Genomic DNA, 27,446 nt, shown 5'->3' on the forward strand with positions numbered 1-27,446 from the left:
ATTATAGTCAACAAGTATTGGTGTATCCGACTGTATATGGTAATCTTAAATAGTTGAGCCCATATCACATATATTTGTGGGCATACATTAGGCAATTTTTGGTTTTAATCCTTTTTGTTTATTAAGGAAAAATAATTTTGATTAATTTGGAGTCGGTCGAAAGATAAATAAAAATTAAATTAAAAATTATTTTTATCAAAGATTAAACTTAAGTATTACCAAATTTATTTAATTTTAATTTTAATATATTAATCACTTATACTCAATCACTTGATTATATATTAAGTAATATAATTAATTAAATTGTTATCAAATATGTTTTGGTATGTGTTGATTAAGCATGATGCATGATCGTTGTAATTAAATGATATGAAAAATTGGATATATATATATATATATATATATATATATATATATATATATAAAAAGATAGATAGATAGGTAGATATATATATTGAGTGAAAAAATTCAGATAAATATAATTATTTGACCAATTAAGATAAATATAATCTAGAAAAATTATTTAATTATTTTAAAATGAGCTAAAATTAATTTTTAGCTATTGAATGTGTCCTAAACTCTTCTTTAGGAGGATTGAGCCCAGTGTTACAAGTTAAAAAAATTTACTCACCCTGACTGCTTGTGTGAAGAACCTTATAATAAAGGGTGAATCTCAATACAATTACAAAGCACTAGATCATAACTTACTAACTTAGAGAATGTTACCTCAAAAAAAACTTAAAGTATGTTAGCACTTAGTACAGGGTATTTTTCATGCATGCGTCGTCACTTAAGAAACACCACATCAATTAATGAAAGAATAATAAAAATAGATTATAGACTTGAGGTATACTCTGTCTCAAATTTAACGCTTTTAGTCTTGTCATAGTCAAAAAGCATGAGAGTAATCTTTTTAGGCTTATAAATTACTAAAAATAAAATACAGATTTTACTCTTCTCTTTATTTACATTGCCTTAAGCATCAAATTTCCTTTTAAGTATATTGAAGTTTGACTCGTACATACAGACAAAGAGCCACAACAGAATGAAATTATAATGCATCTTTAAATTAACTTTAATCATAAAGTTTATGTTAGAATAATGTATGTCATGATAGGAGAAATTTATTAAGTTTAGAACAAAAGATCCTAAATTATTATATGTGTATCCTCTTTGGATAAGTTATTGTTATTAACATGCTATTGTAAATTCAGGTTAACGCTTATGAACCCACGTCATGACCTTGACTTTAAAAAACGATGTTCATCCCCTAAGCTCTACGACCAAAAGAAAAAGTTCAAGTTGCCCTTCTCTATCAATCTCATGTGCCAAAATTTGATATTGACAAAGAGGGGCAAAATCGGTAATCAAATATGAATTAGGTTCCATTGTTCCACTAGCAAGAGGGCTTCACGAGAGAACGTACTACAAACTCGTAGTTTCACATGAAATGCAAGAACCCCATTTTGGTCAATTCAACTCGACCAACTTGTCCCCTATTTTATTACGCCCCCCACATGAACTTCATTTAACCTTTCATCTTTTGAAAACTCTACCCTACCACCCTCTCTCTCTCTCCTCACAAACACTACGTTTAAGCCTCAAGCTTCATGCCACTACAACTATATATATATAACCCATTAACACTAACTACAAAACCAAACAACCCCCTCCAACTTCTCTCATTCTTTTTTTCTTTCTCTTAAATTAACTACAAAACCAACAACCCTCCTCCAACTTCACTCATATTTTTTCTTTCTCTTAAACTTTTTTAAGGAAAAAAAAAATCTAAATCCTTTTAAAACCCTATTAATACTAAACATCATATAACATTCATTGTTCATCAAGAACTATCTTTGTGGTCGTGTTTGTTCAATAATGCTACAAAATTCCTCCATGTCTTCCCTCCTCCTCCACCGGATCAACGGTGGCGGTGGTGCAACCACGGCCACCAACTGTCACGACACCGTCTTTATGACGGTGCCGGATGGCGTAGCGCGCTACCACACCCACGCGGTAGCGCCGAACCAGTGCTGCTCCTCGGTAGCGCAGGAGATCGGGGCCTCGGTCGCCACCGTGTGGTCAGTGTTGCGCCGCTTCGACAACCCGCAGGCCTACAAGCACTTCGTGAAGAGCTGCCATGTCATCGGCGGGGACGGCGACGTCGGCACGCTCCGGGAGGTTCACGTCATCTCCGGCCTGCCCGCTGCCAGGAGCACCGAGCGCCTCGAGATCCTCGACGACGAGCGCCACGTCATCAGCTTCAGCGTCGTGGGCGGGGACCACCGCCTCGCCAACTACCGCTCCGTCACCACCCTCCACCCCACCGCTTCCTCCGCCTCCGGAGGATGCTCCGGCACGGTGGTCGTGGAGTCCTACGTGGTGGACGTGCCTCCCGGGAACACGCGCGAAGACACGCGCGTGTTCGTCGACACTATCGTGAAGTGCAACCTTCAGTCGCTCGCGCAAACCGCAGAGAACTTAACGCTGCGAAAGAACAACAACAACGATTACAAGTGCTGTTCTTAATTTTCCTCTTCTTTTTACTATTTTTTGATTTACAGTGTTATTATATCGATATATATATATGTGTGTGGGGGGGGAGGGGGGTGATTGTTATAATTAAGTGTTGTAGATATCGATATAATACAATCTTAATTTTACAGTGTATATTATGGATAATTACTGGATTGTTGATTGTATTAGTTGGTTTTGTAGCCAGTTCTGTCTTCAATGTTGTTAATTTGTTAATTTTCGTTTAAAAAGTAAAAAAATAGAACAAGGGTTTTTATAATGCTGGTAATATGTCCCATTACAGCATGTTCATAAAATTATAGAGTAATATTTTTTACATACTAATAATGTGATACATATCATTTCTCTCTTTTTATTACTTCGTATATATATAATTTATCATATTTATACCTCTTTTTCTGTTGATTTTTTTCTTCTTCATCTGAGTGTCTATTAGCATTTAGCATGGAATGTTCACACATTATTTTTAATTTATCAAAACCTAGCTTACTGAGGTTTATAATTCATAAAAACTATTATGTAATTTATATGGGTAATGAAATAAGTCAGCATTAGGATTTTTTTTATTAATTGAGAATTTTCAAAATTAAAAAAAATTAATTTTATTATTTGTAAAAAAATGTTTTAAATAAATTGATTTTTTTAGATAATTTGTAATTTAATTTTTTTTGTACTTTACCTTTATTTATAAATGCTTATATGAATCACGAGATACTTACTGATGATTGAATTAAAAAAGAATGGTGACATAACGGTTGCTAATTTACATGGTTATTGTGGGTGAGAATCCAACTCGGGCCTCTGATCTTCTTTTTTATATATTTTTTTTCTTAACCTTTCAAAAAAGAAAAAACAAAACTCTGACTAATTCAAAGTTCTTCCATAGTAAAACCTGATTAATCTTTTTTATAATTAATTAATTTAGTTAGTGAAGATTGTTAAAAAATAAGCATTAAGTATATCTAGATCTGTTTGATTGATTAATTAATTAATTAATGTGAGTTTGTGAATTGAGTATATCTCATTTGTATAATTTCAACTATATACTATTGGTTATATACTGTACCAAAAAAAAAAACTAGTGGTTATACTTATATAAGTCAAGAATTGAAAAGTTCCCAATGAAATGAAAACCTTTTTCAAATATTTGAGTTCCCAGAAGTTAAGGCCAAAGGACGATAACTATTATTGTGATTCATTCTCCGGAATGGAATATGTTGGCTATGACTATGAGAATATCTACACATCATCATGTAATGGAGTATAGTATAATGTAAAACTGTGGAAATATATACTAGAAGTACATACGTTCCTCAATGCAACTAAAATTTACAAATAAGGAACATTTGGGAGGATTTTTGAAGGAACAAATAACTAGCCACTAATTAAATTGTAATTCAATGGAATTCATCACTTATTTAGAACAATCACCCTACAGTAGATTTCTTATTTTCACTTTTAAGGTTAGGACTTTTACTTCTTACTAGCTAGATCATGTACCCTATACTGCTGGAATAATATTATCATTTTGTGCCTTGTGACTTTAAATTCACCTTATCCTTTATATTATTCCCTCCATCGTATTATAATTGTCTATAAGAGAAAAAAATTATCCTAAAATAATTTTCATTTAAAATTTTTAATGTAACATTAATTATTTTTTTCATTTATATTTTTTTATGATATTAATAATGAACAATAAAATTTATAAATAAATTAATAATTATATAAGATTAATTTTGTAAAATTATTATTCTTTTTCATCTATTTTTTATATGTATAAAACCTATTATTTTGAGACGAAGGGAATATAAATAAGAAAGAAAAAAGAGAGAAGACCTTGCAACAAAAAATATATAACTCAATGGAATAGCATATCGATGAGTATATACTGTGTATATATCTACCAACCTGTCGTTAGCTGTAAGATAAACATCTAATTAATGTTGATGATGTATATACACAAACAAAACCATAAACAAAGTTGCAACCAATGAACCATGCACGGGTCCATCAAAATATTCTTATTTACGAAAAGAGAAGAAATTAAAGTAAAAATTACAATAAATTAAAGCAAGTTGCAGTATAATTAATAGTACCTAGTAGTACAAGGTGTATGCGCAGATCTCAATCATTTTATTTTAATTCCAATTGTACGCGAGAGAGATTTGCCATATATTAGAAGACCAGCGGAAAGTAACAACAACTTGATTGGTGCAATGGTGTGATATTTCGTGAATGAGAAAATAATTTATTTAGTGATAAAATTATATTTGATTTTATTTATGTAAAATTCTTTGAATTATTGATAATCATGCACCACTCGTCTTTAACTTAGTGGATTGAAACACATCCATGATCTCTATTAAAAAAAAAAAGACCAGCGGAAAGTAAAAGAAATCAAATCAAAAGGAATTGCATTGAAGCAATAGCTAAAATGAAGAGAAAAAGGGTAGCACGTTTGTTTTGAGTGTGAACGACGAATAGTATGCATCGTCGGTTTGTGCAAGTTGGTGAGCAAGTGGGAGCAAAGAGACACAACGCAAGATGTAGGAAAGAGAGAAGCAGAGTGAGGAGAGAGGAGATGCTCTTAATTATCCCGCGTGCACCACCACCTGTTTTTTTGGTCTATCCACTTCTCGAGTCTTGAGTTGAACATTGAATAATTTAGTTGAATATTGTTTTTTTTTTACAAACTAAATGCATTTTTTTTATAGAAAACAATCCTAATTGAAAATGAGAGCATTACTACGTGCAACAAAATTCTTTTTTCGAATTCGGCAACATTTTTCTTCCAAATGTTGAATACAAGGGTATATTTTGAACTCGAATTTAAAAAGCTGGAATAATATTCTATGACTTGATTTAATGCTCAGTAGAGTAAACAATGAATATTTTTTGGATTATCATGTTATAGGTATAAATCTATACCACTATATAAAAGAGATATAATTTTGTGTAACTATTTTTTATTTTCACATTTTTTATATCATTTTATTTTTATTCTTACTAATATTAAAGATTTAAAGTAGTAACAATAATTAATCTTCTTTAATTGTGTAGATTAAAACTAACTCATTAATCAAAATTAAGCAATCACCCACTAATTATTCTCCATTTTTGTTGGACAATTTTACCCATGAATTTTTTCTTAAATTTTAAATTTCTTTTAACTTATATTAACTTCTCACTACTTTTATATTATTAGTTTTTTTATTCATTTTTATTAACTGTATTTAAATTTTAATTTTTTATTATTTAAAAAATATAGAACTCTTCCCATATTGTTTACTAGTTTTGTTGATAATTTAATTTCTAACAAGAAAATATAACTGATCACTCCATTTGTTTATATATAAAAATTAAGGTTAAGAAAGATTATGAAGGAAGGAAACCCAACAAAGTTGGCGCACACAAGAGAGTCTCACAACGAGACTAACTCCAAATAACATTAAACTAAGAAAAAGATGAACAAAAAACAACTTTGGGAGGACTAGGCCAAAACCCAAGGGAGCTAGAGAGCTAACCAAACATGTAGGAAGGAAGAGAAACTCTATTCCTAAAGAAATTTGCCCTAACAAAAAAAAGGGACAAGGCCCTACCAAGAGAAATTATCATGGGAAAAGGTCCCAAAATTAGCAAGTTTATCTACACAGAAATTACCTTCTCTCTTTATATATATATGATAGAAACAAAAAACTATAGATTTACAAAAAGACATATAGTTATCCCATCTGCTGCGAAGGCGCCAAGGGACCAACAAAGAATTGCTAAAAGCCTGGATGACTAGGGAAGAGTCACACTCAAGCAAAAGGTTGGACCGGCCACAGTTTGGAGCCCCTTCCAAGGCTAAAATAACAGCAAAGACTTCAACAAAAAGTCATTATGAATGAATATGTAAGATGAGAAACAACCCAAAAAACCTCCCATGTGGTCTCTAAAAATTCCACCAGAAGCAGCATGCCCAGGAGAGCCTTTAGAAGAGCCATCAGTATTGCACTTAATTGTGCCAGAGCAAGGAGGGTTCTAGGAAACCTCCTTAATCAATTGAGGCCTAGGAAGATGTATGTCAATACCAAAAGATTTAAGGAAAGAGAACTCCCTGATTGAATGGGATAAGCAACCTTTAGAGCGAGAGCCAGAGAGGTAAACAACAGAGGCAATTTGCTAGTAAGCACTATCAAAGGAGACCTTAGAGTTGTTGAACATTTTCTGGTTTTTGCACAACCAAATGGCCCCAAAAAATGTAGGTGACCAAAGAAAGAATGGTATCTTCGGCTTGGCTACTCCAAGAGGACCCCAAAGACTACATCACTGAGAGGAGTGAGTCTAGATTGATGCCGCATTGCAAAAGGACCTACAACTAAGACTAGAATTTAAGCACAAATTGGCCACTTCATTCACCTTATCTTTTATTCTTCTCTTTCTTTTCTCTCCCTCAACCTTGTTTCAGCTGGCTAAATTATTATTTTGAAATTGACCTTAATTATCGGAAAATATTGTTAATGAACCATTTTCTCTTCCATTCAACTTTTACTTCATTTTTTCTCTCTATCTATTTCTCATTTTTTTTTATCAGATTACTTATCACGTCTATTATTTTTTCTCTCTTCCTTTTTTCTTCTTCCTATCTCTCTTATCTCCACCCCATTTTGAGATGTACAAATATTATGACTCTTAATTAACTAACCATTTGGATTATACATCATACAAATACAACAATGAAATGCAAGTACTACCATTGCTTAAGTCTTGTCCTTATTATATTTCTACCTAATTATTTTTATGTGTTGGCAACAAAAATTTGAATTTTTGATAGCTTGAACTGAATTGAAGGTCCAATTCGTCATCTCCTAAAAAAGTTACTAATGGTTGATCAACTGATAGTCAATATTAATGAGTTGAATAGCAGCTGAGTTGTTCAATAGAGAAAATAAGTAACTAAATGAAGCTAGCACGTAAGAGTGTAAGTAGTTTGGGTTGAATTAAGTTTTGTCTATTTTTTAATCAAATCTAATTAAACTTAATTGGGTTGGATTGAATTGAGTTTACCTTTTTATTTTTGGCCAACTCAATCCAACTTTAATTGGATTGGATTAGATTGGTTACCGGATTGAGCCATTAAAACATTGTCACCTTAACTCTTGGAAAAAAATTAAAAAAATCATCAAAAAAATAGTAAGATATTTTATTTGACAGAAAATGAGAAAATATTATTCATATGATAAACAATAATCATTAATAGAATTCAATAATCATCAACATAACATTGTTTTACAACTCAAAATACTTAAGTCAACAATAATCATAAAACATAATATTGTGTTAGATTAGATTGAGTTGGGTTTTGGTTGGATCCAAACCTACAAACCCCCACCTAATCCAATTATAATTGGTTTCGTTAGAATAAAATCAATCCAATCCAATAACCCAATCCAACCCAAAAAAATCTAATTGATTGGATTGGGTGAGTTCGTGGATTGGGTTCGATCCACTTACACCCCTACTACCAAGTTAAGATCGACTGATGAAGCGTTGAAATCTTTTAATTCAGATATCAGTTAAAGGAAAATAATTGTTTTAGACTTGATTCAGTATAGTGAACATCCACAAATATGCAAATCAACTATTGCAGATTTAATAAAAGTGACAATCAGCTATTGGGGATTCAATAAAAGTGACATTCAACTACTTAGGATTTACTAGAAGTGGCATCAACTATTGTAAAATGTGGCTATTGAGAATTCAACAGAATTGGTGTTGACTAATGTTGAATTTGGCTAATTTTAGTGTTAGCCGAATGAGGATAAAGCCAATACAATTGAATGTATGATTGACTATTTTTCAATATTAATCAAACATGAAGGTCAACTAAATGAGGATAAGGTCAAATCGTGTGCTTGCAATGTTAGCTGAAATGGCAGAGTTTGACTGATCAACGACATTAGAAAATTAACTAAATTTAGTCACATTTAATTTAACAAAGATAAAGAATATTTTTCATAATTTTCTAATATTCAAATGACTTATAGCGCTTAAAACTAGTCACTGATAGTGCTCCCTTAAAAATAAGAAATGATTGTCATTTTCTTCAAAATTTGAAATATAGACCAATTGGCTTATGGAAGAAAAGAACATGCCTGGAATATAGAAGCAGTTACCAGAAGATGGATCAATTACAATTTACACCAGGTAGCTGAATTTCAGCTATTGTTAATTGAATTCATCTTCTAGAATCAGTTGAAGAAGTGTAAAATCAACCTAGCGACTCCCAAACCGTGCCCTAGGCAATTAACAAGGTTAAAAAAAATGGGGTTCAGTAGAGGATATGAATTTTTATCCTATAAATAGACTTTGTACTTCAAATTTAACGACATAATCAATAAAAAAATAAGCCTATTTTATCCTACATATATTTTATCTTTATCATTTCTGTCTTTTATCTTTTTCATTTAAAGCCTTCCTTTACCATTTCCTTTTACAACCTTTCATTCTTTAATTTTCAGAAAATTCTATCATTTTCCTTCTATTTCTTTTTTCACCTACAACAAGCGTGTACTAAAGTAAGTTTTGGAAACCCATCATTATCGGGGAGCATATTTCCCTTCTCGGTGTAAATTGCTTGATATTATTTTGGAATCATTTTAGAGTTGATAGCTGATCCAATCGATTGATTTTCATGCGACAACAAAATTAGTATGCCCAGTGAGACCAAATAGATGAAGATGTTCATAAATTTGACGGGAGAAATCTTGAAAGCATGGAATTTGGTTAGAAGAAAAATGATTATCATAAGGCGATTGAGTCAGTTACCCTTGCCCCTCGGTATGCCTACTTTCATGATTGTTACTATCCAATTAGTACAAAACATGTTTGCCCAAATCTGTTGTTATACAAAAGAGGTTGTCTTGTACCAATTGGACAGTAATAGTGGTTGTCATGATAACCTCTTTTGTACAACAATAGATTGACTTAGGCATAGACAATCTCATGTATCAATTATCTAAACAATTGGGGGATATCATTAAGCCTATGGTTCACAACAAATTTTAGTAGGTTAAAGAATTTGAGAATATGCGTGAGAATTTTAGAAACAATTAGATGATGAGGGATTTTGCTCCTCTCCCTCCATTCTCCTACCCCTTTCTAAAAAGTGAACGAAACATGAAGGGTTTTAAAAAAAGATCATCTCTTTCATTTCCTTCCAATCAAACACTATGTAAATGCTTTGCTTATGAAAGATATTGTATAATGCATTTTTTTTTGTAGTTTTTAATAACAAATAAGTCTAATGATACAAAATATTTTTGAAACATAAAATTGTTTAATATTGTTTCTTCTCAATTTTATACAAAACTAGCATAGTTCCCCGTGCCTTCCACGGGTATTAAATTCACATTTTATAATTAATAAAAATAAAATTTTTATATTATTTAAATTTTTAATATTATTAATTATTTAGTTTAAATTTTAATAAATGTATATTAGTAGACACATCAATAAATATTTAAATATATTTTTATGTACGCATATACTCCAGAAAATATTTATATAATTTTGGCAAATTTTCTATAGATAATTTTTGGTTGGAAACTAAAAAATAAAAAGGAGAAAAAATCATAAGTAAAATGATAAAAAAAACCTAATGAAATAAAAATAGAAGAATGCTCAATATATTGGTCATAATTACCGTAATGATTTAAATTATTTTTTGGACAATCAATTAAAATTATGCCTGTATATGTTTCATAACAATAAAATATACCAGTGTGAATTGATTTAATGTTTGCTGTGTAAATTTTACTTGTGTGAATCAATTAAAATTATTCTTAATCATTATTACCAATGCAATTGTTTAAATTTTACATGGGTATGTTTTTATAACTGAACAAATTATTTTATTTTAAAATATACTTGTATAGATATTATTCACATTTTGACATTGATAAAAAAATATAATATATCAATTGACATAATTCTTATATCTATTATATAAAATTTGAAAAATAGAATAAATATAAAATTTGAATATTTCAATTTACACAGTTCTTATCTATTGTAATTGACTTAAAATTTTATAATTGATTTAAGATTCTATTAAAATAAAATAAAGATAAAATCTACCTTAATTGAATTATTTGAAGGAAATGGATATGGAAGTATCATGTGACATTACCATAGAATAAAACATTCATATATATATATATATATATATATATATATATATATATTAAATTTATTGAATTTAACTATTTGAACAATATTTGTAATTCAGTAATTTCTTAAAATTATTATTTATTGATTGAATATATATTTTAACTTATTATTTTTTATATTAAGAACATGCATGGACAATAAATAAAACAGAGAAAAATATTTATAAATATGAAATATATTATTTATTTTTTACTTCATATAAATTATAAGTGTGAAATCACTCACAACATAGGTACGAATATATGCTATAAAACAAGACTCTTATCTTTAATGACTAGAGTTGGGTTAATTTTTTTTATTTCTATATTTTTTAAATATTTATAAATATGAAATATATTATTTATTAGAAAATATTTGATATTTTACCATAATAAATTATAATATTTGATATATTTTATTTTAAATACTAACCTCATGAAAAAATTGACAATTAACAAAATTGATTTTAATAAAACATATACAATATCTTTAAAAAAATATTTATGATGGATTTTTGATAATAAATTATAAAATAATTAAAAAATTAAATTTTTAACATATTTTTATATATTTAAATTAAAATTTTATATGTTACAAAAATATTTTTATATTTAAATAAATCCGTACATCGTACGTGTATTACATCTAGTTATTCTCTAAGTGCACTGTTCGAAGGAATCAAATCCAAAAATTTTATAATTAAATTAAAAGAGGGAAATATTCAGCGATAATAAAGTGAAGCAATCACACTCATCCGAATGATATATTTTACGTGTTATTGTAATATTTTGTCACTTCTTTTTTGTAATAAATATCACTTAATGTAAATTTCAATATATGAATATTTATAATTAAAAGAGAAAAATATTTTATTCGATGACAATAAATTCAAACAACCACAATCATCTTAATAATACATGTTACATACTATTATTATATTTTGTGACTCTTTTGCAATAAATATTTACTTAATGTTAATTTCAATATATGAAAATTAGGACAAGACAAGCTAAAAAAATATTCATAAACTAAAATTTCTAAATATAATAAATAAATAAATAAAATTCATTCTGAACAAAAAGCTTAGATTTTTTTTACAATCACATAATAGATTAGACTTAAATATAATTTTAGTTTCTCTATTTTGTCAAATATACAATTTTGATCTTTTTATTTTAAAATAGATATATTTAATCCTTTTAATTTAAAAAATCTGTATTTTTGTTAATGAATTAAATGATTTCTTGATAGAAACTTAAATAAATATGTTAGATATAAGGTTTGATTAGATCAAAAGTAAAAGAAATAAAATGTATGTAAAATTGAAGACTAAATCAAAAGTGTACATTTTTTAAAATAGGAGACCAAATGTCTTTGTTTCATAATGGAAGGACTAAAATTGTGATTTGAACACAATATAGGACTAAAACTATATTTAAGACAATAGAACATTACCAATGAGGAAAATAAAAAAACCTATAATTAATAAATGAAAATAATTCCCTATTTCTCCACTTGTATATGTTTTATGCACAACCTAAACCTTAGACAAATTATTCGTTTCTATTGATCACTTTTCTTTTCACAACAGCCCATTGCATTGTTTGCTTCCTCTCTCTATAGTCTCAAACAAGTATGTTCATGTGTTCTGTTTCATGTTATGTATCTATCAAAATATTCTATTGGCAAAATTATAAATTTGGTCCCCCTATTTGTCTTGAATTGAAAATTTGGTCACCCTATAATTTAATCCACGAATTTAGTCGCCCAATTTTTTACAATTCCATTATTTCAGTCTCTAATCCCGAAATTGAACGTTGACTATTACTTGCCAACGTTGACCGTCACATGTCACACTTTTATTAGATGTTGATCGTCACATGTCGCACGTTTATTGGACGTTAATTTTGTGTACCTAATTAATGTCAACCTCCAATAAAATCGCAACACGTGGTGGTCAACATCCAATAAAAGCGCGACACGTGACGGTCAAGGTAAGCAATTAACAATCAACATCCAATTTTTGGATTGGGGACTGAAATAATAGGATTGCAAAAAATTGGGGGACTAAATTCATAAATTAAATTATAGGAGGATCAAAATTAAATTTTGAGATAAATAGGGGGACTAAATTTGCAATTTTGCCTATTCTATTTTATGTGTCTTTTGAGAATCTTCAAACCGGATAACTTACTTTGTTATCGTTGATTGACCTTCCAATCGTTTTGTTAATATTTTTTCTATTAATATTTTGATAAAATATAGCAAGTTTATCTTTATCTTGCACTTTGGATTTCTATTATTAATTGTTATGATAATGTTTTAACTCTTTATTAACATTAAAATTTCAGTTGATCAGTTTAAGTCTAAGAGTTGTTACTTAAATTGTATGTTTGATATCTTTATCATAAGTAGGTTATCACTTGTACACATGCTCTGCGCTTATTTTTAAAAAATGAGTAAATTACATAGACTCTCCCCCTAAGGTTAGCACTTATTACACTTGATAACCCTATGTTTTTGAACCCTACAGAAAAATCCCTTAATTGTTGAAAGTTTATTACATTGTCCATCTTCGATCCCAAAAGGCGTGAAAAATGTTAACAAACTTTCTCATGTTATTGGCACATCTTTTTTTTTAATGATATTTTGTTCCCTAAATACCTTCCCTCACCCTATCATGAGTTCAAATCCTCTTCATTTAAGAATTTGAATTATGAAATTGGAGGTTTATGAAAATCCTCTTTATAAAGACAAATATCACAAGAAGGAAGTTGAATTATGATTTTAGAAATTTTAAAACCTTTTTCTTGAACAACAACATTATTGTCTCTTGATAAAGTGCATAAACACATATATCATATTTTCGTAAATGAATTAAGATGATAGACTCAGATTTTGTAAAAACAAATAGAGTTTCTTAAAAACAAAATAAAATTCAAACTTGCGTCAATTTAAAGCACAGAAAAGAAAGCAAATAAAGATAAGACACAGGAAGTTATACTGATTCATCTCAACCATTGAGATTATGTCTAGTTCTTGGAAAAATACCAAGTTTCACTAACTTCAACAAATTATAAGTATTATTCATTGTTACTCCTGGCTCTGTAACTCAAGATTTACACTAAACTTATTATAATAAGTATTCTTTGTCCTACCAAGTCACTATTGGCTCTAATACAAATGTAAAGATTTATTATTTGGTTGCACACTGGCTAACACTCAATCATCTTAAAGACGTATATACAATCTCAACACTTAGTCTTTTCTCTCAAGGTATTCAAGGTATTTTGAGAGCTTTATAATAATTTACAGAAAGAATTTGGATGAGCACATAGATTTATGTCTATTGTCTTCAAAGCTTCTAGCATACACACACACACACACACACACACATATACACATATATAAATGGGTGTTTGTTGTCTCTAAACAGATAGATTTCTTCAAAGCTTCTAGCATACACACACACACACACACACACACACACACACATACACATATATAAATGGGTGTTTGTTGTCTCTAAACAGATAGATTTCTTCACTTGATCTTGCATTTGAATATTGTGGCCTTTGGAGCATTTAATGCTTGCATTAAATGCACATACTTCTTCATGCTTGAAAACCACTCTCTTCAGGTATCGTGTTGAGTAATCCAGCAGGAAACCACTTCCTCTCATATTAGAGCATATACGCACAACAAAACCCTTCTTTTGATGGAAATTTGCAACTTTAAGAAATTAAGGCTTCATTTAATCTTCATAGGATTCAACAGATCTTAGGAGAATGTCTCTACAAAACAAATCTTAGGCATAGAGTATTAAATGAAGTTTTAAATGTAATCCTTTAATGCTGTATCAAATCTTGACTTTAGCTTGCTATCGTCTGAAACATCAGATGCGTACTTGCAAAGGGTCCTAATTCATCTTAAGACACAAATGTATTTTGACTTAACAATCTTTCCCTTTTAATGATGCCAAAAAAATACAAATTTAAAAGTTGATGGCAGACTTATACGATTGTACATTAAAGTGTTAGTCAATCTTATCAGATGGAGACAATATATATCATAATCATAATATAAAACATCATAAGACTTTGAGGTAAAGTCTGAACAGATAACAGAAAGCATCTCCTTTTATTAATAGAAGAGTTTTTCACATAAGTGTTAACTCATTGGCAAGTGTACCAATTTATCACAAGTAGTAAAGTTAAAATGGAAGTCCAAGTGTCGAGTCCAGAGGGATTTTATTTGTACTTGAATTGATGTATACCCAATTTGCAAGCAAGAGATAAAGAATTGCAATTGATTAGAAGAAAGAAAGAGTTTGAAATTAAAAAAAAAACAAGAGTAATAAAATAAACAAGATTAATGCAAAAGATAACTTTAGAATTTAAAAAGGTGTGGGCCTAGCATGCCTAACTACCCTTGATGCAATATTAATGTTTTTATCTATTAAATGTTTTCCCAATTTCCACCCACATCTACTAAGACACTCAATCCTGATCCCTCATGATAAAGAACCTAATTTATCTATTCTCTCTCCCAAATCCCTTTGCAAAGATTGAATAGTAAATTGCATGAAGCATGAAGATGTATGAAAAGGCAAAACAAAGTCAACATATTCCTAGCAATAAATTGTTTAGATGTTCTTTCTCAGCTTTTTAGAAATTACCATTTCCCAATGTATAACCCCTAAAACTGATGCATGGATGATTATACCATACAATAAAGATGAAGAGTAGAAAAGAAGCAATAGAAACAAAAATTGCATTTAATAGATAATAAGAACAATTACATTACAAGGGTGTTGGCCTGCCAGGCTCCCAACAATGAGGGTTTAGCCTCTCATGGCCATGAGAGGTTGTACACTTTGTTGGATCAAGTAGCCTCGGAATAATTAAGAAGGGGGGGGGGTTGAATTAATTATTAATGTGTCTTGACTAATTAAAAATTTATCCTTCTTAATGTTACTAGATTCAACTAGGCTTTTACTACTAAGTTAAGAAAGTAAAGAACAGAAACAATAACTTAACCAAAAGTAAAAGCGGCAATTAAAAGTACACAACGAAAATTAAAAAGTGTAGGGAAGAAGAAGACAAACACAAGATTTATACTGGTTCGGCCACAACCCATGCCTACATCCAGTCCCCAAGCAACCAACGGTTCTTGAGATTTCTTTCAACCTTGTAAAATCCTTTACACGCCAAAGATCCACAAGGGATGTACCCTCCCTTGTTCTCTTTGAACAACCAAGTGGATGTACCCTCCACTTGAACTGATCCACAAGAGATGTACCATCTCTTGTTCTCAGTATAACAACCCAAGTAGATGTACCATCTACTTGTGCCACAAAGGATGTACCCTCCAATGTGTTAGGACAAAGAATTCTTAGGTGGTTAGTCCCTTGAATTCTCTGTGAGGGGGATACAAAAGATATTTCAGACGGTTAGTCCTTTGAAATCTTTTGTAAAAAGGGAAAGGGAAAAAAATATCTCAGGCGGTTAGTCCTTTGAAATCTTTTGTAAGAAACAGAAGATATCTCAGGCGGTTAGTCCTTTGAAATCTTTTGTCAAGAGGTAGAAGGGAAGAAACAAAATAATTCTCAGGCGGTTAGTCCTTTGAATCTTTTGACAAGAGAAAGAAGTGAATGAAGAAAAAGAATAGCACAAGTTTTTGGTCAATGAACTTTTCTTGAAAGAGAAAGTATTGAACAAAAAATCTTAGAAAGATGAAGAGAAATGAATGGAAGAAATCAGTCTTTTTTGAATGAAAGAAATCAGTCTTAGTTGTATTTGAAATTCGTGCCACAGTCACATATTTATAATCATTTGATGACTCAAGTTAAAGTTTGTGACTCTTGACAATTTTCTTTAAAACTAGTCACCTTTTAAAAATTGTGACTCTTTTGAAAACTAGTCACTTAAAAAGTTGTGACTTTTGAAAAAATCTTCAGAAACAAGTCACTTTGAGAATTATGACTTTTGGAAATTTATTTTTCGAAATCAGTCATTGGTAATCGATTACCATTATAGTGTAATCAATTACACATCAAAAGATGTGACTCCTCATGTTTAAATTTGTAAATCAAAACGTTTTGAAACACTGGTAATCAATTACAAGTATTGTGTAATCGATTACACAAGTTTAAAGTGCTTTGAAAATGTTTTATCACTAGTTGTGACTCTTGAAATTTGAAATCTAATGTTTTAATACATTGGTAATTGATTACATGATTATGGTAATCGATTACAACTTTGTAAATCAGTTTTGAAAATAATGCTGGCTACTGGTAATCGATTACTACCTTCAGGTAATCGATTACCAGAGAATAAAACTCTTTGGTAAAAAATTTTGTGAAAAATTCTTGTGCTACTCAATGTTTTGAAAAACTTTTTTAGTACTTATCTTGATTGAGTCTTCTCTTGATTCTTGAATCTTGAGTTTTGAGTCTTGATCTTGATTATTCTTGAATCTTGATTCTTGAAACTTGATTATTCTTGAATCTTGATTCTTTGAAACTTGATTCTTGAAGCTTTTTGACTCCTGATTCTTTGGAACTTGCTTAACTCTTGATTCTTTGGCATCAGCAAAATAATCTTGGAAGTCATTGCTTACACACACTTTAGGGGATAATATGGATGGAAGAAGGGATTGGATGACTAAAAGAAAGATAGGGACGAATGGCTAAAGAAAGAGGGTTTCCCCTAAGGGATAGGCTCAGGCTTTGGATAGTTCTGAAACTCGATGTGTCTTTTCCTTCTACTTTCTACTCCTTTTATAGGCTTAAGGTAACTTACTTTTCACGTTGACTTCGTGCTGAGCACGGACTTTCGCGCTAAGCATGCTTTTGGGCTTTCTCATGGGCCTTCTTCGCACTAAGCCTGAACTTGCCGCTAAGCGAGAGTGCGCGCTAAGCCTGGATTGTGCGCTAAGCGAACTTCCAATTCTTTCAACTTTTCTTCAAGGCTTTTTCTTCTAATTTTTGCACCAATTTCCCTTTAAAGCACTTGAATTCTTCTTCTTTTGACTTCTACTAATAAAAAATTGCAAAGATGTTATTTCTTTGTTATTTCATTAAAAACAATAGTAAAGTGAAGAAATTGCAATCATTATTAACTAAAATTGACTATCAAATTAACTCAAATTTCGCAGTTATCAATAAGCAAGATATGTTTTGAGTACAAAACTAAACGGTTCAAGGCAGAAATTAATAATTAAAATTTTAAACATAAATCTCCCCGTGAATCAATGCTTTTTTCAAACTTTGGCTCCCCCTCAGATGATGCCGTTAGCTTCAGCTTTTACTTTTTCTGCCCTTTTTGTTTGGAAACTTCTTCATCAAGCTTCCTTAGAAACTCATCACAACAGTCATAAAAATATGATGACAAGTGAATAGGACTTCAAGGAGGAGATGAGTCAAGAACAAACTCACCACCATAGGAAGCCTTGGATAAGAGCTTGAAGGTAGGAGAATATGAGTGGAGGGAGAGGGAGAGAGGGCGCACGAAATTTATGCCTCAAACGAGGTTTGAACTTTGAAGTCTAATTTTTCAAATGATCAAAGTTGAAAAATTACACACACAAGGCCTCTATTTATAGCCTAAGTGTGACACAAAATTGGAGAGAAATTTGAATTTCTATTCAAATTTCACTTGAATTTGAATTTGAATTTGTGGAGTCAAATTTGGAGCCAAAATTTCACTAATTATTATTAGTGAATTTCAGCTATGGTTCAATCCACTAATCCAAGATCAAGTCCAAGATTCTCCACTAAGTGTGCTTAGGTGTTATGAGGTATGTAAAGTATGAAGGACATGCACAGAGTGTGACTATATGATGTGACAATGAGGTGTAACAAGCAAATGCTCACCTCCCCCTTAGGCTAGTCCGAAATTTAATTGGATTGGGCTTCTCCCAATTTAATTAAATTTCTCTCCCAACACATATATAAAATAATGCACTTAATGCATGTGAAATTATAAACTACCTCTAATACAAAAACTAGTTTAGATGCCCTAAAATACAAGGGATGAAAAATCCAACATTACTAGGGTACCATTCCTAACACTTTAGAGTCCTAAATACAAGGTCTAAAAATAATGAAACCCTAATCTAATATGTACAAAGATAAGTGCGCTCATACTTAGCCCATGGGCCTAAAATCTATCCTAAGGTCCATGAGAATCCTAAGGCCTTCTCCTGCATCTCTGGCCCAGTCTTCTTGGAGTTTCCTAGCCATGGCTTTGGTGATGTGTCCCCTCCTTGGGAGAATTGCATCATCCCCTCCCTCTTGAAGAGGATTTGTCTTCAAATCTACAGACCCTTTATCATCTGAATCAGCTACACCTGTAAAAGGAACCAAATCAATAATGTTAAAGGTGTTGCTAACTCCATACTCCTTTGGGAGGTCTAGCCTATAAGCGTTGTTGTTGATCTCTCCAAGACTTGAAAAGGGCCATCACCTCTGGGGCTAAGTTTGGACTTTCTCTTAGTAGGAAATCTATCCTTCCTAAGATGGAGCCAAACCTAATCCCCTTCATTAAGCACCAACTCCTTCCTTCCTCTATTGCCTTTAGCTGCGTACACCTTTATTTGGTTCCTAACCCTCTCATGTAATTTCTTCACAAAATCTGACCTAGATACCGTTTCTTTATGTATAAAAGAAGTGTCAAGTGGAAAGGGAATTAGTTCCAAAGATGTGAGAGGATTGAACCCATAGACAACCTTAAAAGGTGACCGCCTGGTAGTTTTATGAACCCCTCTATTATAGGTAAACTCCACATGGTGATTGCCTTTTAGGAGAACCCTTAACAATGTGGATAGAGATCTATTCACTACCTTTGTTTGCCCATCAGTTTGTGGGTGACAAATGGTGGAGAAAATGAGCTTAGTTCATAGCTTAGCCCATAAAGTTTTCCAAAAATGGCCAAGGAACTTAGCATCTCTATCAGACACAATAGTCTTAAGCAAACCATGAAGCCTCACAACTTTTCTAAAGAAGAGTCTTGAGATGTGACTAGCATCATCTACCTTATGGCATGGTATAAAATGTGCCATCTTGCTAAACCTATCCACCACCACAAATATAGAGTCTACACCCCTCTGGGTCCTAGGAAGCCCAAGGACAAAGTCCATACTAATATCTACCTAGGGTGCAAATGGAATGGGTAAGGGTGTGTATAACCCATGAGGCATCACCTTAGACTTGGCTTGTAAACAAGCCACACACACCTAGTGCAATACCTATGGGCATCTTTTTTCATATAGGGCCAAAATAATTTTTCCTTGAGGAAGGCAAGAGTCTTATCAATTCCAAAATGCCCCATTAGCCCACCCTCATGGCTCTCTTTGACCAACAACTTTCTAATGAATCCTTGGGGTATACAAAGCCTTCCCTCCTTGAAGAAATACCCCTTAGCAATGTAGAATCCATCTTGGGCCTTGTCCCCACAGCTAGCATAAACGGGAGAGAAGTACTCATCAGAAACATACAATTCCTTTATGTTATCAAATCCTAAAATTTGAGCTCCAAAAGAAGAAAGCAATGTGTGTCTCCTAGAAAGAGCATCTGCAACCACATTGGTCTTTCCCTTTTAGTATTTGATAACATATGGAAATTTCTCTAGGAGCTCTACCCATTTTGTATGCCTCTTGTTTAACTTGTATTGCTCTTTAATGTACTTAAGTGATTCATGATCACTATGAATAACAAAATCCTTGGAAACAAGGTAATGTTCCCAAGTTTGGAGGGCTCTAACTAAGGCATAAAGCTCCTTATCATATGTGGGGTAGTTGAGAGCAACACCATGAAGTTTCTCACTAAAGTAAGCTATAGGGCGTCCACTATTAGTCAGTAAATACAACTAACTTTTGTGTAAAAAACTGTTGTAAATTGTATATGACTCCTCCCATTTATAGTTTTTTTTTGTAGTATTGTAATTACTTTTGTTAATTTAACTGATAGGTACTCAGTATCCCAATTTTGTGTATTCAATGATCATTCCTTTCCAATTTTAGGAAAAATGGGCAAGATTGGTGAAGTGCAGAATTTATGAACTCGCTGAGCCACGCCACGCGTTGGGCGAGCCATCCGCTAAGCGTACCATCCTCCGGCTGAGCGCGCAGAAGAATCTGGAAGAAGGAATAGCTGTACAGAGGTGCTGAGCGAGTGTGAACTCACTAAGTGCACCGCCTTTAACCCTAAGACTAAGTGAGAAGATTGGCGCTAAGACATTAGTCACTTACGTGCGCTAAGTGAGCTCATCTTTTGCTAAGTGCGCGCCCACCAACAGTAATGCCTATTTAAAGCTGAAATCTTGATTTTGGAAGGGTTGTTGAGTTTTTTGAGAGTTTTTGGCTGTGGAGAGACTGAGAAAGAGCTGAGCTTGATGAGGAAGCCATCTTGTGGAGCTTTGGATGAGATTTTGAGAGATTGTGAGGTTTCTAAAGGTGGAGGAGACATCCCCACTACTTGTATTTCTTCTATCTTTCATCTTCTCTTCTCATTATTGTAAAGGAAGCTTCCCTGCTATGGAGAGCTAAATCCTCAGTTGGTTCTTCCTATAGGGTACTTGATGTAAATATTTGTATATCTATATATTGATGTTTTATGCGTTTATTGTGCTATCAGTACTTAATTCTAGTGTGTCTTTGCCTTGATCATGCAACTGCATGCTTAGTTAGGGTCACTCAACATTGGGAAATAATTTGATCCTTAGAACCTGATAGGACAGGGCTAGCTTATCGTATTTTCACGAGATATCAGGGTACGATAACCTAGTTTTTGTTATGTTATGTGTTAGACAAGTGGCCTCAGATATCTTAAGAAGAGGGGGGGGGGTTGAATTAAGATATTCCAAACTGTTTCCCCTAATTAAAAATCTATTTCACTTTTTTTTTCTCAAGTTATGAATTCCCTTAATGACAATCTTCTTAAATATTAATTCAAATGAAACAATTTGAATATGAATATAAAGCAATAATAAATAAAGGAGATTAAGGGAAGAGAAAATGCAAACTCAGTTTTATACTGGTTCGGCCACACCCTTGTGCCTACGTCCAGTCCCCAAGCAACCCGCTTGAGAGTTCCACTATCTTGTAAATTCCTTTTACAAGTTCTAAACACACAAGGACAATCCTTCCTTTGTGTTTAGAGATCCTTTACAACAAGAGACTCACAGTCTCTTAATCCCTTAGAGAATGAGAAGAAGAAGAAGAACAAATCTCTCTAGAAAGAGATGGATTTTACAGATTGAGCACTCAAATAATTCCTTAATGAATTGCAATTGAATTGGCCAAGGAATTCTTAAGAGGATAAAATGAATTTGCTCTTTGAGAGGATAAACACTTTGTTGTTCTGAAAATCTCTAAGCAATTTCGTGTTTAAGTCACATATATATAGACCATTGGTGGTCATGAATAAAGCCTTTGAAAAGTTGTGACTCTTGAAATTATTTTTCTGAATATCCTGTCTGGTAATCGATTACAGTAATTGTGTAATCGATTACAGCTTTTAAAATTTGAATTAAAACGTTTACTAACTGCTGGTAATCGATTACCAAAATTGTGTAATCGATTACACAGTCTAAAATTTCGAATTCAAATTTTTGTAGCTGTTATAAAACGTATTTGGCCACTGGTAATCGATTACATCCTCTGGTAATCGATTACCAGAGAGTAAAACCTTTGAGAAACACTTTTTAATTTAAATCACTTGACCAAACCTTTGCTAATTCAATTAGGAATTCCCTTCCTAATATTCTAGTGATCATCTTGATGTTGTGACTTGTAATCTTGAAGTATTGTCTTGAATTTTAATCTTGAAAAGCCCATTTGCATCAATTGCAACACATCATCATGATCATCATCAAAACATCAAAGCCAATTGCATCTACAATCTCCCCCTTTTTGATGATGACAATACAATACCTGAAATCAAGATTCAAGCAAGCAACAAACAATTGTATATAGATAAAATGTGTATGCGTTTACTCCCCCTATATTTCGGAATATATGATCACTTGATTTCTAAGTTTGTTAAGCAACCTTTTCTCCCCCTTTGGCAACATCAAAAAGCCAAAGAACTCGGAAATCAACACATATATAACAATGGAGTAGCAAGATATAAATATCAGAGTATTAAACACAATAAGCCAAACTCACAAACAAGAAATAATCAAACCAGAATTCAAATAACATAAAATCTCAACAACCACAAAATATCCAAGACTGAAATTTAAAAACCAAAAGATAAATAAGCAAAGTACTTAGCATAATAATGTAAATTCTAAGAAACTAAAAGCCAAAATACACGGCTTATAAAAAGACATATAGTCAGAAACTAAAATCTAAGAAGATGGAGGTGGTGGAGGAAGATCAAAACTCTGACGAATGTATCCGACATCCTCTTCAAGCTGTGTAAGGCGAATGTCCATACCGGCAAAGCGTGAATCTAACGAGTCGAAGCGGTCACCAACATAAGAACGAAGACCCCGTAATTCGGAGAGGACTTCATTCATGAGTGCGGAATCTTCACGTTGAGGGGGAGGTGAAGGAGTACGTTCATCTTGAGGAGGGAGTGCATCCTTCTTCAGCCATTGTCCATTCCGATCTTTACGATACCCAAAGGAGGTTACTGCACCAGCACCAATTGCAAAGGAACGCTTGACTTGAACAAAGAGCTAGAACGAGTGCCTTGGTGAGCTTTTCTATAAGAAAAACAAAGGCTTGCTCTTGTCTCTCACCCCATGTGAATGCAAAATTCTTCTTCACCAACTCATTGAGTGGCAAAGCAAGTGTAGAGAAATTAGGAACGAACATTCTATAGAAACTTGCCAACCCATGGATTCTCTTAATATCTTCTACACTTTTTGGGGTAGGCCACTCTTGGATGGCCTTGATTTTCTCAGGGTCCACATAGACCCCATTTTTGCTAACCCCAAAACCTATGAAGACTACACTATCCATACAAAAAGTGCATTTATATATATTAGTAAAGAGAGTGTGTTTCCTAAGAACCAAAAGAACTTGCCTTAGATGTCCTAAGTGATCAGCCAGGTCCCTATTATAGACTAAGATATCATCAAAATAAACAACTACAAACCTACCTATGAACTCCCTTAGGACATGATTCATTAGCCTCATGAAGGTGCTTGGTGCATTAGTGAGCCCAAAATGCATCACTAGCCACTCATACAACCCAAACTTGGTCTTGAAAGCGGTTTTCCACTCATCACCTTCTCTCATCCTTATTTGGTGATAACCACTTTTAAGATCAATTTTGGAAAATATTTTTGCACCATGCAACTCATCAAGCATACCATCAAGCCTAGGAATGGGGTGCCTATACTTCATAGTTATGTTGTCGATGGCCCTACAATTTGTACACATTCTCCACTTACCATCCTTCTTGGGCACCAACAACACAGGCACAACACAAAGACTTAGGCTCTCTTGGACCCAACCCTTCTCCAATAATTCCTTAACTTGGGATTCAATCTCCTTGGTCTCTTAAGGATTAGTCCTATAAGCTGGCCTATTAGGAAGGCTTGTTCCTGGCACTAAGTCTATTTGGTGTTCTATTCCCCTAAGAGGAGGTAACCCAGGGGGTATCTCTTTGGAAAATACATCACCAAATTCCTATAAGAGTTCTTGGACCTTTGGGGGAATGGTCTTAGTGAGGGAATTGTGGCAGTGCTAAGGGAAGTCTCCCTTGAGAGGAAAAGGTAGAAAGATTGCTTGAAAAGAAGAGCTTTCTTAATATCTTCTTTTGTTGCAAAATGACTCTTTTTCTTTACAACTGTTTTTGGAGGAACACCTTCCCTTTTTTTCCTTCTCCTTGACCTTTGGAGCTAAGGCCTTACTATCCTTTTTTTTCTTTTGTTTTTCTAACTTTTTCTCATCCTTCTAGTCCTTCATTGTAAGTTGATCCTTAGCGACCTATGAAGGTGTTTGAGGATGCAACACAAATTTAGTGCTAAGATGGGTGAGGGTAATCTCATTAGTTAGGCCATTGTAAATGATCTTCCTATCAACTTGCCATGGCCTTCCTAAGAGAATATGCCCTGCCTCCATGGGAACTATATCACAATTAACTTCATCCTTATATGTCCCAATGGAAAAAGGTGCCTTCACTTGTTGGTTAACTATAATTTCCCCTTGTTCATTGAGCCATTGAATTTTATAAGGTTTTGGGTGGGGAATGATAGTGAGGTTCAACTTGGAAACTAATCTTGTGCTACAACAATTACAACAAGATCCATTATCCACAATGAGAAAACAAGTTTTATCTAAAGTTTTGCTTCTTGTATGAAAGATGTTCTCTCTTTGGGATTGGGATAGATCACAAGATTGGTCTCCAAGGAACCTTCTAACCATTAGGAGGTCACCTTCTTCATGGGGGTAGACTTCCTCACTAGACTCTTCACCCCTTACTTCATTTTCACTTTCACTACAGTAAGGGGAAGAAGTAGTCTCCTCTTCACTACTATAAGTGCCTTGATGTCCTATTGGAGTCCAACACGATCATGTTTGTTATGCTTCATTTGAGTTAAAAAATGACAACCATGTGCTAAACATGTTATCAACGTACAACCAATATCAAAGAAAAGGACCACTAAAGTTATATTCAAAACTGTCATTTTTACGTCCTCTCAAGACTGTTCAAGAATTAATAAAGGATTTGCATGATTTTGAACCATTGCTAATGCGTTATATATGGCTAGACAATCGTTGGTTGATTATTGGTTAAAGTGGTTTAGTTTTTATGATGTTTATCAGTAATTCGTGTTATTATGTTTAGAGTTGTACGCTTCCTAGTATTGTGACTGTGCTTATTATGAGAGTGTTTGTTTTCAAGAGAAACATATCTATAAAGAAGATAAATGAACAGTCAAATAAAGTAAAACACTCCACTTTAATTCAAACTTTCACAAGTGTCATGCTTCCCATGAGCACTTAAAAAAATTAATAAAAGAGGAAACAAACCACTGGGTGGCACCACTACTATAAAAAGGGGTCTTGCTTCCCACGAGGCACTAAAATAATGATTTTTAGGGGAAGCATATGACACCCTCTACCCCGACATACATTTAATTAAGAAAAATATATAAAAATCTAGAATTTAATTAAATCAATTTTATTCAAATCGCTTAAACAAATTCAGGTGGGTAAAAGGGTCATATTCGCTTCACTATTACCAAATAAAACTTATTAAAAACATCTCCAGCTCAAAATAAGGTCGTCCAAGTTTACAAAAGAACTCTTGTTAAGAAGTGGAATAAAATAAAGTAAAATAAAATCATGCAACTGAAATAAAAACTCATGCCTCAATGTCACATCCTATCAGAGTATTATGTTCCAACGTCCTCTAGCATGAGATTCTCCATAGCTATCCACCTAACCATTTGCTCCCATGAACACAAAGTTCTAAATCATCACAGGATCCAAGCACAAACAATACACAAGGAGTGAGTTAACACATTCCTAACTAATAGAGAGAAACAAAACAACATAGATATACATATCATGAAATACATCTTACTTTAGCACATATCACGTCATTCCACCACTTATCGCGTAACATCACATCTCAACACTACACATCTCACACATTTTTACATCATTCACGTACTCAAGGATCAAAACACAATATCACACAACCAATCAATATCAATCAATACACAAACATTATGCAACAAATATGCTAAGACTCAATCCTATATGAAATGTGGTACCATATTAGTGAAAAACCTTGTCGGGCGCCTTGGAGTACATGACAAGACAGACCACATACTAGAAACTCATGTCACTCTCACTAGGTAAAATCATAGGGAGACTAGTCAGGGTCACTCTATTTTGTGAGAACGCTCCAACCATATGGGATCAACATAGGCTTCAAGGAACATTCAAATCGAGTATATTTACTCCCAAGGCCTACACTTCGAAGAGTCCGTCAGGGTCTCTCCCTCCCGATTTTGGTCTAATCCAGAAAACATTTTAGCACGCAGACTCTATCTATGAACTATACAAAACACATGACTCCTTAATTGTTCTCAAAATAATTTTAACTTGTCGTGCCTCAAAGTGATTAAACTCATCGGGTTCCCACAGTGGATCTCATCACAATACTCATCATGCATTAACTCATTATCCTTAAAGGGTCTTACACTCATATGATTGTATGGTTCATAGCTCACAACTCAATGCACACAACAACTCAATACATCTGTGATCTCACAATTTAACACATACTTCACTTTTCACTTACACACAGTTCATCGCACTTCCATAATCACAAGAGAACATATTATCACGCGTCATGTATCATACACATGTCACATAGTAATAATATTAATATGTTATATTTATATGATTTAACCCTTCACACAATTTCACATAATCATATCAAAATCAAATGAATCAAAATCAAAGGTCAAAAACACAAAAACACTAAGAGCACTCAATTTTATCAACCAATTCACATCAAACACAACAATCTCATAATTACAATTATATAGGAAGAATTATAATACAATAAACATCTCAAAATAAACCTCAATTTGATCCTTTAAGGATCCCTACATATGTTCATTCTAACCCAATTGCGATAAACTCATCCCTTACCTCTAAATAAGCTCACGCGTGTAGTCTGGTAGTGATAGAGGCATCTCTAGCATTTCCCCAAGATCCCTCAAGATTTTCCTTTGTTT

At 32.6% G+C, this 27,446-nt stretch overlaps 1 protein-coding gene across 1 annotated transcript; it reads left to right on the forward strand.

The window, feature by feature from the left end:
• The first annotated feature begins 1,535 nt into the window (after positions 1 to 1,535).
• On the forward strand, positions 1,536 to 2,705 carry LOC100788199 (abscisic acid receptor PYL4). Its single transcript, XM_003516344.5, has one exon. It carries the CDS (start codon positions 1,879 to 1,881, stop codon positions 2,527 to 2,529), a length of 651 nt encoding a protein of 216 aa, XP_003516392.1. The 5' UTR covers positions 1,536 to 1,878; the 3' UTR covers positions 2,530 to 2,705.
• The last annotated feature ends 24,741 nt before the right edge of the window (positions 2,706 to 27,446 follow it).

The sequence above is a fragment of the Glycine max genome, chromosome 1 (genome assembly GCF_000004515.6).
Source record: "Glycine max cultivar Williams 82 chromosome 1, Glycine_max_v4.0, whole genome shotgun sequence".
Classification (NCBI taxonomy): domain Eukaryota; kingdom Viridiplantae; phylum Streptophyta; class Magnoliopsida; order Fabales; family Fabaceae; genus Glycine; species Glycine max.

Excerpts from the sequence above, each read along its gene's own strand:
- LOC100788199 (XM_003516344.5), top strand. The coding sequence starts at position 1,879 with ATGCTACAAAATTCCTCCATGTCTTCCCTCCTCCTCCACCGGATCAAC.